Source organism: Portunus trituberculatus, chromosome 47 (genome assembly GCF_017591435.1).
Source record: "Portunus trituberculatus isolate SZX2019 chromosome 47, ASM1759143v1, whole genome shotgun sequence".
NCBI classification, from domain to species: domain Eukaryota; kingdom Metazoa; phylum Arthropoda; class Malacostraca; order Decapoda; family Portunidae; genus Portunus; species Portunus trituberculatus.
In genome coordinates this window covers 21189822-21204753 of record NC_059301.1, presented here as the reverse complement: position 1 = coordinate 21204753, position 14932 = coordinate 21189822, and the positions used below count along the sequence as shown (strand labels likewise).

Genomic DNA, 14932 nt, shown 5'->3' with positions numbered 1-14932 from the left:
CAGGGACAACAACGACAACAGCAACAGCAGCAACAACAACAACAAAAACAACAACAACATTAAAAGAATAAGAGCAGCAGCAGAAATAACGACGACGAGGAGGAGGACGACAGCAACAAGGACAACAACAACAACAGCAACAACAACAAAAGAATAAGAGCAGCAGTAGAAATAACGACGACGACGAGGACAACAACAACAACAACAACAACAACAACAGCAACAACAACAACAACAACAACAACAACATTAACAACAACGACAACAACAGCAGCACCAGCAGAAACATGAGGTGGAATGACGAGGTGACGCAACGACCTGCCAGTGAAGAGTGAAGATAGCAAAGGGTCACTCGTGCATAACCTTCACAGAATAGCGGATATCGCCCGAAGGTGGGGAAGAGTAGGGAGGAAGAGAAGGATTGGAACAACAGAATAGTAAACGAGTTAGATTTTGTTTATGTTTTCTCTCTCTCTCTCTCTCTCTCTCTCTCTCTCTCTCTCTCTCTCTCTCTCTCTCTCTCTCTCTCTCTCTCTCAGCCTCTCTCTTCATCAATACGGGACACATTCCATTCAGTTTATTTTCTCCAGCGTCTGTGTATCTTATTTTTTTCGTGTTGCTGGTTCTCTAACGCTCTCACGGTGTCTGTATTTTTCTTTCCATTTTTATTCCGCTTCTGTTTCTCCACAGCTGTCATTATTCTTTTCCTCTGAGTTGTTGCCACATTATTCCGTCCACTGCATCCTTCGGCGTAGGAGCAACAGCAGCAGCAGCAGCAGGAGGAGGAGGAGGAGGAGTTTTCATTCCAAATAATTTACCCAAGACCTTGAATATTTTTAGTGGATTTATTAAAATTTTCTCTCATATCATAATAGAAGGTAATTTCCGAGTTCAGATAATTAAATCAGAGGAAAGCTTTCTGGTTTTAAGCTTTATTTTTTTCTCTCTCATAAAGCCATCATGATATTTTGTGTCGATTCCTCGGGCTCTTTTTTTTTTTTTCTTTAAGTCAACATTATTTCCTGGAGATTGATGTGTATGTGTGCACGTATGTATGTATGTGTGAAGTATGTGTATAGGTAAGGGAAAGGAAAGGAAGAATGAAAGAGGATGGCAGATGACTGGTATGTATGATCGCTATGAAATATGATTAAGCTGAAGTATTTTTTTTTCCTATTGCCTGAGTTTTCATGTATATTTTTCTTCCTTCCTGTTATTCCCTTCTGTCTATAATAATAATGATGAAAAAGACTTCGTGAGGCTGATGGAGGCCGCTTCCTACTTAGCAAGTCCACAGAGGCGCCAGGTTCCTTAACTAATTCTGAACCATTATTTATATACACCTCTCTTTTTTTTTCTATATTTCATTTCAGAGACGACCTTTCACGAGTCCTTGTCCTTCTTCCTGTTTGTATATTTTTTTCTCCACGTGTTGCTCTGATTAAACATTTTCACCTGTTTCCTTGTCCTCATTCACTTCTGCTCTGTTGTTCTTGCCTCTCTCACCTCCTCCTTCCATTATCCCTCTTTCTTCAGTTTCTTCATTCCGTTCTTTTCTTAGTCTTGGTTTCCTCTGCCGTTCCATTCCTGTATGTAAATCTCTGTCCTTTCTACTCTTGTTTTTCTTTTACTTTTTGAACTAGAATCCTCTTCATTCAGTTCTCTCCCTGCCACCAGTCATGCTCTCTCTCTCTCTCTCTCTCTCTCTCTCTCTCTCTCTCTCTCTCTCTCTCTCTCTCTCTCTCTCTCTCTCTCTCTCTCTCTCTCTCTCTCTTGCTTCTCTTTTTTGTCCAGTTTTTTTTCGTTCATTTTGCTCTCCGCCCCCAACTTTACTCTTGCATTAACCTTCTCTTCTCCAGCCCTTGCTTTCCCTTGCCTTCTCTTCTCTTCCCTTCCTTTCCCTTCCCTTCCCTGCCCTGCCTTTGCCCCTCATTCATTCAGTCTTACTCTTTGCCTTTCCTCCTACTTTTCACATGGGAGTATACACTTGATATATCTTTTTCACTAGTTCTTGCTCCCCTTCCGAGTTTTTTGCACACATCCTCTCCTGAGCCACCCACCTAAGGCAGCTCATGGTTTCCCAGTATATATATCACACTTTTAAGTCTCTCTCGAGTTAGTGCGTGCGCCGTAAGACTTTCCACGTCGCTTATGTTGAGGTGCGTTTGGCCAGATTTGGTCGTGTCTCGCCGCAAAATGAGTTCTCGGGGTTTATAATGCCGGACGCTGCACCTCCTTCTCTCTCTCTCTCTCTCTCTCTCTCTCTCTCTCTCTCTCTCTCTCTCTCTCTCTCTCTCTCGTAGATTTAAATTTACGACTACATCCATCTCGATAACCCTATTTACTGTGCTTTGCCCTACATCGCTCTACGTGACAGTCAACCAGTTCGTGATATTTCATTTTAACTGAGTCTTATAATGAGGAGACTGCTTTACGGACTCACAGGCGTAGAGATGCAGTTGGTGGAAGGTATTGAGGAGAAAGTAGAGGAAGGCGAGTTTAAGGATATTTTTCTTCATTGTGTGCTCGGCTTGGTGTTAACCCCTTCAGTACCATGATGCGTTTCCATATTCATTCTGCTCAGTATTTGGTGATTTTATACAGGTTCAGAAACTTATGTAGGGATTGAAATACTAGTGAAGACTCTAGCCATTAATCATCTGACCTTCATAGACCTTTCCTATTGTCAATAAAACCGTCTAATCTTATCCCAAATTCAAGGTAACAATGCGTCCCAGTACTGAAGGGGTTAAGGTCATTTTTCTTCGTCCGGAGTGATAGTTGGTGTGCCCCGCTTGGTGTTAATGGTGTTAATGCCTTGTTCTTACTTGACTCCGCAGTGTCAATCTCGTTTATCAATGGAAGGAGGAAGGAGGATGGTTAATAAGAAGTGGGTCCTCATATTAAATTAAACCAACAGCGTCCTTTTGTTCTTTTGTCTCGCCCTCAGATGCATGACGCTTCTCACAAAAGGAAGAAAAAGTTAACTCTATTGTCACAGCAAGGAAATCGTTCAGGCAGTCGCTCCATCCGCGCCTTTTCAAAATGGTCGTCTGGTGACCTTGTTCATTTTGTTCAGAAAAGGTATTGGAGTTTTGAAATGTTGTTCTTTGAAATATGTATGTATGAATGCCTACATTTCCACGAAACTGAGATAGAGATAGATAGAGAGAAAGAGAGAGAGAGAGAGAGAGAGAGAGAGAGAGAGAGAGAGAGAGAGAGAGAGAGAGAGAGAGAGAGAGAGAGAGAGAGAGAGAGAGAGAGAGAGAGAGAGAGAGAGAGAGAGAGAGAGAGAGAGAGAGAGAGAGAGAGAGAGAGAGAGAGAGAGAGAGAGAATTTGAAAAAAATATTGTATTTATCTGTCACCCAATATTGCGAAAAGCATACATGTATATAGTTTATGTTTGATTCTAGACTAACCTTTGTATAAGAGAGAGAGAGAGAGAGAGAGAGAGAGAGAGAGAGAGAGAGAGAGAGAGAGAGAGAGAGAGAGAGAGAGAGAGAGAGAGAGAGAGAGAGAAATTGAAACACAGGTTCAACAAACAAATTTAACACAGACAGTGCAGTACAAATTTCGCATTTATGTTTCTTTTTTTCTTATCTTTTCTTTACCTGTACAAATAATCTACAAAATCAAATAACCAGGATGATGCATCGCTCCCCTGCTCAGAAGTGACGGTTCAGTATCCTCGTGCGCAGCCTTGAGTGATGCGATACACGATCCCAGCTGGAACATTTACTCCATCAAGTCAGATGTAAAGAAACACTCCGGAAGATACACCATTGTTTGCCTTGAGTCATTAGCGAGCTTAAAAAAGAAGACTAAGTACATAAATTTATGGATGAAATTAAGTATGTTTCATTTAGGGACCGCCATGGGTAGATAATGTTTGTTTGTTTGTTTTTTTTCAACTTGGAGACAATACAGTGTTAATCATGTGATATCCGAGGACTTTTTATCAGATTACACTTATATTCGCGATGGAACAGTCAATTAAACTACTGTACCGGATGACAGAGAGAGAGAGAGAGAGAGAGAGAGAGAGAGAGAGAGAGAGAGAGATTTTTTACCATACATTTGTTTACAATGCAAACGCGTTTATTGTGTGGTCAAAACTCTCCCTTTGTGTGTGGTGTGTGTGTGTGTGTGTGTGTGTGTGTGTGTGTGTGTGTGTGTGTGTGTGTGTGTGTGTGTGTGTGTGTGTGTGTGTGTGTGTGTGTGTGTGTAATATATTGTAGCACTATTTTACCGGGAAGTGGCTGTATAGAACCTAAACACGCATTCCTCGTCATTGGGTTTTATGGTGGCCTGAAATATTTTAGTCTCCCGTGATAATCTGTCGCCGAAGCCACTATTTACGTCAGCTACTCAACAAGAGGGCAGTTTTCGCTTGAGAGTAATGATCTCACTACCTTGTATTATGTATCTGAGACACTATAATAGCTAAAACAACAGAATAAGTGACCTTGATTAAGTCAGCGCAGTGTGAAGAGAAACTGCCTTGTATTTTGTATCTGAAACGGTATACAATAACTAAAGCAACATAAGTAACCTTGATGAAGCCAGCATAAAGTGAATAGAAACTGCCTAGTATTCTGCATCAAGACTCTGTAACAGCTGAAATAAGAGAATAAGTGTGAATAGAAACTGCCTCATTGCATTTCTGAGACGGTACAAAAACTACTACAACTAGAACAAGAGTTTTTTTTTTTATTAAGCCAGAACAGTGTGAAGAGAAAATACACGGAATAAAAGAACGAAAGAACTGCTTGGATTCTGTTGTCCAGTGGAAATGCGAACCGAGAAAGCATGTGTATCGATACTTTAAACTTCATGAATTTCAAATAAGTGCCTGAAAAAGTTAAATCGTTCCTGTCCAGTGAAAACGCTTCATAATTGTCCGTCAGTCTCGCCGTCATGGGCAAGAGAGGCTCGGGTGACAATTTTACTTCACGAGAGATGAATGTTTTCCAGCGCCCAAATTTCTCTAGCCAGTGTTGGTAGCCGCTGATCGCCAACACAACACCGCCTCGCTCTCCCTACTCTCCTCCCTTCTCCAGCGGAAAACAAGCAAGTGGTGGTCGAAGAAGGTAAAGTCGGCACGTTTGTAAAATCTAATATCTACTTAACGCCTTCAGTACTGAGTCGCATTTTTATCATGAATTTTTGGTGTGATGAGACGATTTTGTTTACATTAGCAAGGGTCTATGAAAGTCACAACATTAATGGCCAGAGTCTTCACTGTTTAAATATCCAGTTAAGTTTCTAAAGCTATATAAAATCACCAAATAGGAAGCAGAATGAATATGAAAACATGTTATGGTACTGAAGAGGTTAAGGGGGCGGGAGGGTGTTAGAGTACCGGAAAGGGCAATATAATACGTAGGTTCGTTGAGTAGAATCAGGTGGGGTGAGGGGGGCCCTGGAAGGTGTGGGGTCAGAGATAAGCTAATGAGGTTATCACATTTCATATTTTAACATAGAAGCGGCAACAGCGGTAGCAAATGATTAAAAAAAAAAAAAATGCGGTGTAAAAGTCCGCCTAATGTCTCATTATAAAGAGTTACAGGGACATTTTGTTCTTGAGGAAGGTGTAGCTTGATGTCTTAGGAACTAGATCTGTCCTCCACCTAAACCCTCGTAGAGGAGACTCTGTGCCAGGTTGTAGGTTCCTTATGTCTTATCGTTACTGATGTACCGTGTCTTTGACGTCAGCAGCCATACATAAACCGTGGCTTGTTATAAATAGCATAAACTTCTTATAGCTTTCAAAAGTGACCTGAAATAAAATCTTCATTAATTCATTTTATTGACATGTGCAGATATTGTTGTTTTTAAAGACACCACTTTTTTTTCTTAAGTTCTTATGTTCCTTTATTCGACGCTGTGTTCAAATTGTTTACTTGATTTTCGTGCATGGAATACTAGTGGATATCCAGACTTCCTTGTTGAATATTTGATATGCGAGTATACTTGTGTCACTGATAGTATTCACTCCATCCCTCAGATAGGCAAAAACTTTTTCTAAAGGATGAGAGCATAAAGAAATACAAGGAAGCTGGAAGAAACCACCAAGTCTACACGTGGCAGTTCATGTATGAAAATATCTATTAGATTTCCATGAATCATCTCCATCCATAGATTTGTATCGGGAATGACTTTTTGTACTTCACTAAACGTTGCATTATTTAAAGATTCATTCATTTGTCCTATGACTTCCTTTCTTCACCACCAACTTCCTGCATTACGTCAACATATCAGCGTTTCTTTTCCTCACCTGAACCAATCCTTTAGATAGATCGAAAAACAAAGTGACTTCTTCTTTCACTACTATTTTTGTATATTTACGTCAAAATAGTGTTTGTTTTTCTCACCTGTAACACCGTTTTAGATAGATAGGTAGGCAGACAAAGTGATCGGAATTTCTTGACCACAAAATAAGAGTCACACCTTTTCATGCTGGGGAGAGGAAAGTTACTCATATGAAAGTCCCTTCTCAAGTTTCCCCCCTCATGGTAACCTTTTATTCATTTGCTGTGAACGATCCTCTGAATTCCCTGATGTCACTCCTGCTCGTCAGGAGGCTTAGTAAAAGGAAGGTAAAGCTGCAAAGATACACACATTAACATCCTTTCAAATACGTACATAACTCTTGACTTACATACGCTCCCCCCCTCCCCCCCCACACACATACACACATACATATTCCCCCTTCCATCACAGACACTCAGCACAACACATTTCGTTTTCTGTCGTTTCTAGTTGAGTTTTTCATCCCCGAGCTGTCATTCAATCAACTTGACTGTCCACCCACCGTCATCTTAAGCCTAACATAACCTCCCAGCGTCCTTATCCTTTTTTTCTTCTTTCCTCATAACATTCAAGGCGTTTCTGGCGAGTGGTTCATTCGCTTATGTAAGATGTGGTTTCTTTCTTATGTCTTCTTATGACGTACTATACATTTGTCTTATCAATCTTCTTTTCAAATGTTCCAGTAAATTTTAGAGATTTTTAGGCTCTTATTTATCAATGGTCAAGGGAAAGATTGGATTTAGTTTAGGAAGAGTAAGGTCTGATGTTCCTTGACTTGAGAATACCTTTTCTTCTTATCCATTTTCTTTTTAGATGTTACAGTAAAATTTATAACTTTTTTAGAGATACAAAGGACTGAGTTTCGTTATTTCTGTCAACGGAAAAAAGAACAAAGTATTATCAGGTATTCCTTGATTAAAGAACATTTTTTTCTAATACTCTAGAAAATTATAGAAGACTTAGCCCACATATTTATCAAGGGGCAAGGGACACAGAGGGCTGAGTCTATGATTTCTGTTCATAAGAAAGTAAAATATTTGTCTAGCAGTCAGATATTCCTTTAAAGAAGAGCAACGTGTTCCATTCCTCTCCTTATCATTCCGTGTTCCTGACGTGATTCCTCAGTGTGTGCTGGTCGAGCTTACGTTATTGCTTAAATTAGTCACGTGCATCCGTCTTAATCTGTTTACCTGTACACGGGGTTTAGTGTTTCCTTTATGCTGTGTCGTGGTCGAGGGATGTCCGTTGGTCCTTGCCAAGCTCCGTAATGAGAGTGTTATGCATAATTCCTTGGTGTTTGTCTTTCTTTGTGTGTTTTATCTTATTTGATTGTGTATTTATCTATTTGTTTGTTTATTTGTGTTTATTTTCTTGCTTCTCTACCTTTGTTTTTTTTCCATGCTCCTTTTCAGTAAGCTTGTATCATTTGCTTCTTTGTTTTTTACATGTTTTCTAGTATTTGTATATTTTTTCTGTATACTTTTTGTCTTTGCTTGTATGTTTGAGCTTTTTGTCTATGACTCTTTTGTTCTGTGAGTTTTGTCTTTATGTTTATTGTCTGTTTGTTTGTCTTCATATTTTTGTCTTTATGATTTCTTTATGACTTTTGGGTTTCTGAAGATTTCATTAGAAGGTCAACTTACTGTCCTCTAATGTTTTTTTATTTTATTTCCTGTGATCTGCCATGTCGTGCTGTGCCGTGCTATACCGTGCCGTGCCCTGGTGTGTTGCAGATGTTGAGGCAGGCGGTGTGTGCTCCGGTGAAGCTGATAAACGTTCAACAAGATAGGAAGCATTCCAGGACAGCATAATGTGTGGCAATAACAGAGCTTTATGACGAGATGATGAAAATTCATTTTGATGTGGTGCACTTTTTCTTTTCTTTTTCCATCTTCTTTCATTAGATTTGCTACATTATCTTGGTGTAATGCGGTGCAAATACGTTTCATTTGTTTCTTTCTGAAGTTCATCACTCACAGGTTAGGAAAAGGAAGCACGTAAGCATTAGCTAAAAGGAATTAATATTCATGGTACTGTTTTGAGCGCAGGTTGGTAATTTATCTTGTTCAGCATTGTGTGGAGCGGCGGCGGGCAGGCTGGGGAGGAAGGAGGCCCTGGCAAAAGTTAGTGGCGGCTCTCCGTGTATTCAAGCTGTGCGCAGGACGACCTGGCGGCCAGGCTTCTGACGAACCATCATAATTGCAGGGAGAAATCTCATTAATCATCGGTTATTAGTCTCAGCCTCGCTGTAGTTCGCATAGACTGCCTGGCACTCTGATTACCGTCCGTCAGGAATATTGATGACCGCCGTGGTGTGCTTCGCGCCCCTTCACCACCCGCGGGGAGGGCGTCACACCTCTGCACTTTTAACCTTTTTTGGAGCACAGCGGTAGGTTCGGCGCATCCCTCTGATCAGCCTCGCGTGACGCTTGTTTCATTTTCCCGTTTGTAATGGCTGGAAATGGCCTGAGAATTGCTCCACGCCACTGACACGGGGACGGATACTTAATTCATAGCACGCTGTGTTTTTATTGGCGTACAATGTTGTGCACTTTAGAGTGCTTCCATTCTACTAGCATTTTATTTCATTTTATTTATTTATTTATTTTTTATTTATTTATTTATTTTTTTTTTTTTTTTTGTCGGCGGGTGAGGAAAATGTTTATATTTTCAAATAAGCCAACACTACTTACTACGGGGCGGGGCGTCCTTCAGGTCCAGGGAAAAGGATATTTTTGTACACCAAAAAACCCTGGTCCTCCCGGCTGACAAGATATTACCGGCCAGCACGCAGCCCGCCGCCGCCTGAGTGACCTTTTGTGCTGCGGGACGAGGGTAGTGGTGACGCCAGGCAGCGGTGGTGGCGATGCGGTGATGGTGGTGGTGATGGTGGTGATGATGGTGGTCGTTGAGGGTAGTGATGGTGGGTGGTTTGGTTTGACGATGTTGTTGATCTCCACATGTTGGTGTGTGATGGACGTCACCTTTTCTCTCAGGCTCATGTGAAGCTTGGGAGGATCAGTGGTGATGAGTGATGCAGAAATATACTTGATGGTCTCCCAGAAAGTGTTTCATTTTCCTCGAGTAAACGATGATTATATAAAAGAAGTTAAAAGATAAGTGGATAATATACATACGTGCATGTGCATATGTGTGTGTGTGTGTCACGGTTTACACAGACATGTTACTTTTCCTGCAGCTGGTATGGTATCTTTTCTTTAATGTATGATAACTTTATAGTTTTCCCTTGGTCTTTGTCGATTCTTACCCGTTTGACAGTTCTTTTAGTGTTCATGTATTTTACTTTTTCGTTTGACATTTCTTTTAGTGTTTATGGATTTTACTTTTTCAATCGATATTTCTTTTATTGTTTATGTTTTTGACTTTTTCGTTTGATATTTTTTTAGTGTTCATGTGTTTTAGCCTTTATTTCTCCTTTGTTTTATGAGTCTTATAACTTTGTAGTTTAGATGTGGTTTAGTCAGTTTTATTTGTCTATGGAATTTTTTTTTTTTTTCATTTAATGGTATGGGCACAGGATGTGTGAAAATGGTTTTATGTTGGAAGCTTGTGTTTTATTGAAAAACGCGCTTTTGTTTGAAATTTATAGTTAATGTGCTTACATAATTGCAATTTAAGGATATGTTTTTATCTAAAGTGCAGGAGGTACACTACTTTTATAATGGTAAGATATTCTGTGTTGGACTACAAATAAGTTGCATGTTTTCCAAGTCTTGTCTACTTTTTGCGCTGGTTGTTATGAAGAAAGTTTTAATGAGTTATATATACTATTATAATTTTGTGGTCAATAAACAAATAAGGTGAATTGAATTTTGTGTGTGTGTGTGTGTGTGTGTGTGTGTGTGTGTAATTCACTGTTTGATCTGCTGCAGTCTATGACGAGACAGCCAGACGTTACCCTACGGAACGAGCTCAAAGCTCATTATTTCCGATCTTTGGATAGGCCTGAGACCAGGCACACACCACACACCGGGACAACAAGGTCACAACTCCTCGATTTACATCACGTACCTACTCACTGCTAGGTGAACAGGGGCTACACGTGAAAGGAGACACACCCAAATATCTCCACCCGGCCGGGGAATCGAACCCCGGTCATCTGGCTTGTGAAGCCAACCCTCTAACCACTGAGCTACCGGGCCGTGTGTGTGTGTGTGTGTGTGTGTGTGTGTGTGTGTGTGTGTGTGTGTGTAATTCACCACGGTTGTCTGCTAGTCACCCATTAAGGAGCGAGCTCAGAGCTTATGGACCGTTCTTCGTGTAGGACCAACACCACATCACACTCCACACACGGGAAAGCGAGGCCACAACCCCCTCAAGTTACATCCCATACCTACTTGTTGCTAGGTGAACAGGGGCTACACATTAAGAGGCTTGCTCATTTGCCTCGCCGCTTCCTGGGACTCGAACCTGGACCCTCTCGGTTGTGAGCCGAGTGTGCTAACCACTACACTACGCGGTGTGTGTGTGTGTGTGTGTGTGTGTGTGTGTGTGTGTAAGTGTGTGTGCGTGTGTGTGTGCGTGCGTGCGTGTGCGTGTGTTCCTGTTTTATAAGCTGCGTTCTGTTCTCTTCCAGAATGAGCCATTCAGTTGGCGGCTCGAGAGTGGCCCCTGAGAACTTCATTTCTCCTCGTCGTAAATTACGTATTACCGGCAACGTCCAAAGTCTGAATTCCCTTTGAAGAATCTGAATATTGCGCCGACATGAGGAGGTCCGGAGGCTGTGAGGTATTTGAGGATTCTCACGTTGGATCTTTTCTTCCTGTTTGTGAAAATATGATGCTCCTGCCTGCGTGCGCCCATGTGTGTGTGTGTGTGTGTGTGTGTGTGTGTGTGTGTGTGTGTGTGTGTGTGTGTGTGTGGATAGGTGGATGGGTGTGGCTGAGTGGATGTAGCTGTGTGTATGTGGGTGTGTGTGAGAGCGTGGGGAGGATGCTCATGCATTTATTAGAATACCTGCAGATTGTGGTATGAGGTGGCAAACTTTTGTTCCCTCACACAAAAGTTGAACGATCACTTACAGAGGACAGAATCACTTGCATCACTAATATCAAAGCTCGTATGAGAACGTAACTTTTATCATTCTGAAGCTATTTGATATCACTGACTTGACCTTTTAAGAGAGTGTGAGGCGTGATGAGATCCTTTGAGGCGTGGCAGGAAGGCGGCTGGGTGGCGGCGCGTGCAACCTGATGAACAGTTTGGCGAGGGGGTGTCTATTGAAGTGTAATGGTAAGTAAGTGATTCATAGTGAGGGCAAAGGTCAGCGTGGGGGATGAAGAAAACACGTGAGCGAGGAAAAAGGTACAGCGAGGACTTTCTTCCCAGGTGACTGGAGTGCCCGCTCGCTCAGCCTACCACTATACTACATTACCCACAATGAACACACTCAACACTCCGGTGAATGTGCTGAAGTGTGTGTGTGTGTGTGTGTGTGTGTGTGTGTGTGTGTGTGTGTGTGTGTGTGTGTGTGTGTGTGCGTGCGTGTGCGTGTGTGTGTGTTGCTGTCCGATGAATGTTCTCGGAATATTAATCAACGTCTAATCTCTGACTGACAGAGAAATTTATATATTATTTAAGACTTGAGTGTTTTGCATCGCTTTACTTGTTTTATACCCGGGACAAAAGGCACTCCCGTGATGAGCCTCCTGTGATGCGTTTAGCTGTCCTCGTGTGTGTCCCTGATGGCTCCGTGACACAATTTTCCAAACATGATGGCTTTTCAAGTTGAGCTGATGAGAAAAATATTTTTTTTGTGAATTCTCCATACCGATTTAGCAAAGGACACCTTCCATACTCGTATAGGGAAGTTCTGGTTTGTTTACTCGCGAAACGTTTGGGATCAACAAACCCGTGTGTCAAAGTTCAGGCGTCACGTAACAAGTTCCCGGTGCATGATTCCTGCGATTCTGTGTTGTGTCTAATCGAGTTACATCATTACCGTAAGCCTCTGCTCCCTAACTGGTTACGACTAGCCATCGAGCCAAGCCATGTGCCTCAGCGGGCAAGCAGCAGGGGCATCACTGCTTGCTGGGAAGTACACCCTTAGTGTTGCCTCGGCTGGTCCTCACAAACACCAGGTCACCACTGCTGTTACTGCTGGTGCTCCAAAGTGTCTAGTCTGGACACAAAGCAGAATGTACAGAGAATATTTTCAGAATATTTTCTGGGAAGAATTCATATCACTTTACATTATCATGCTAATATATTGTGTATTCTGTTATGGAGAAGCGTTGGTATTGCGTCGATTCATATTACTGAAAACAGTCAGACTCCATAAACTGCTGCTCTGGATTCCCCATCAGTCGTCTGCTTGGTGAATGACCTCCCCTGGGTAGCGTTGGCAGTGGAAAATGTGTCCGTTATAACTTTTCTTACAAATCAATAAAAATCTTATAGCACGCAGCTCTCTGACGCGTTCCCTACTGACGACGAGTGTTGAAAACTAATTTAGATTTTATCCTTAGTCTCTTTCGAAGAGACAAAATTTCTTTCAGTATAATAGTCTGTCGAAATAGTTGGCTGAGTTCTGAGCATGCCGCCTCCTGCAGGTCAGGGGCGCGATGAGCTGAGTGCCTCTCCTTCAGTCTTCACTGATGGCCATATTTTGATTTGAAAGAAAACGCCCTGAACGGAGAAACACGAAACATTTGTACAAGTAATTACACTATGATAACGGATAAAACAATGTGGAAAGAAAATAATCTTATTCGTGGAAATGGCAATTATCCTTTGAACACTTCGGTATACATGTAGCTGCTGGTAACACTCGCTCGGCACACGGAAATATAATTGTTCCGTTTGATATAAAATATCAACTATTAATTAAATTTACGCCTCAAACATAACCCGAGGTGACACTTCCACTTACGAATTACAGAATATTACGCAAGGCACGTGTAAAGTAAACAGCAGTCAGTGTCCGATATGTTGAGCTTATCAGCGCAGTATTTTGTCAAGAAGGTAGGGCACGGCTGGGAAAGTGAAAACAACCTGCAGGAAAGGAGCGAGATAGAAGTGAGAGGGAGGAGAAAGTGCGTAAAAGCGAGCAAAGGAGAGGCAAGAAAGGAAGCCCTGCGTGACAGAGAGGAAGGTAATGTCAGAGAGGAGGACACAGGCGAGCAATGGCAGGCGGGGCTGGTAATAGAACTCATACGGAGGAAACAAGAAACGCAGATAAAGAAAAGATAAAAGAGGAAGGAAGAAAGAGAGACAGACAGATAGAGAATCCTGTCTTACAAAAACAGAAAAAGTAAAAGAAAAAAATTAGATAAAAGAGGAAGGACAAAAGAGAGACAGGCAGAGATAAAAATACTATTTTGCAAAAAAAAAAAAAAAAACGGAAGAGAAAGGAAAAGAAAGAAAAAAAAGAAGACGAAGCAGAGTAATTAAATACAAGACTTGCAAAAGTGGGATGAGGCTGAATTAAAGGGAGGCGAAAAAAAAATGGGATAATTGAAAAGAGAGAGAGAGAGAGAGAGAGAGAGAGAGAGAGAGAGAGAGAGAGAGAGAGAGAGAGAGAGAGAGACTATAGCCCTGTCGTTGAACGGTTCTGACACCACCTTATGACGGCCGCCTGCCAAAGAAGATAATGAGAGAGGAAGACTTTTGGCAGATTGAGCAATGTGTCGCCGCGGGAGTGATGAGGCAATTACCGGCCAGCAAGAAGGCGAGTCTTGCCGGGGAAATAGTTTAGACTTTTTTCAAGACAAATAGCGAGGAAACTAGAGAGTGAGCGAGCAAGCGAGAGAGTGAGCGAGCAAGCGAGAGCGTGAGCGAGCAAGCGAGCAAACGGTAAAGTTGGGAACGGTTGCCAGGGACGGGGTGAAAAGAAGAGAGAGGGAGAGAAAAAATATGACCTGAAGGTTGTCATACGTGGGTTTCAACGGTGACTGTGAGTCCATGAGGTACCAGAGACGTCCCTTGGGGTTGTACATAGTGGTCAAGTGTATTCCTTTCATCCACCACACTATTATTTTAAGGACCAATTTCCTACTTTTCCTTTTAAACTTAATTTTACCATAATGGACTCATCACTTCTCCTCGGCGTATGCTAACCCGAAGGACCTTATTTACATCCATTATGCCACTTGCCTCTTCGGAGCTCTGTTGTCTACACCATTGTTTAGTAAATGATCACCCAGGCAACATCAGAGAGATCTTCATAAGGGACGCAAACCGAAACACGTCTTCCTTATTCTAAAATTATATGAACACCCATTGCCTGGCTCTCTGTCTGGCTGGGTGTCTGTCTGGCTATCTGTCTGGTCGGCTATTTGTCTGGCTGGCTGTATGTCTGGCTGATTCAGTGTCTGTCTGGCAGGCTATCTTTCTGGTTGGCTGTTTCTCTGGCTACATGTCTACCTGTCTGTCTGGTTGGTTAGCTTGTTGGATGTGTGTGTGTGTGTGTGTGTGTGTGTGTGTGTGTGTGTGTTATTTTTTGTCTGTTTTTTGTTTGGGTCTCTCTCTGTCTCTCTCTCTCTCTCTCTCTCTCTCTCTCTCTCTCTCTCTCTCTCTCTCTCTCTCTCTCTCTCTCTCTCTCTCTCTCTCTCTCTCTCTTTCAAGTAATTTGGTCGCCTGTTCCCCGGCGTGACATGC

At 42.0% G+C, this 14932-nt stretch overlaps 1 protein-coding gene across 1 annotated transcript in view; it reads right to left on the bottom strand.

Annotated features, from left to right (window-relative positions):
- The window catches only part of LOC123498164 (nephrin-like), a 64701-nt gene extending 50430 nt beyond the window's left edge, over positions 1-14271 (bottom strand). The window contains 4 exon segments of the mRNA XM_045245332.1: positions 5364-5423; positions 10986-11055; positions 11443-11550; positions 14194-14271. Of these exon segments, the coding sequence (XP_045101267.1) occupies positions 5364-5423; positions 10986-11055; positions 11443-11550; positions 14194-14271 (316 nt within the window).
- Positions 14272-14932: the final 661 nt, after the last annotated feature.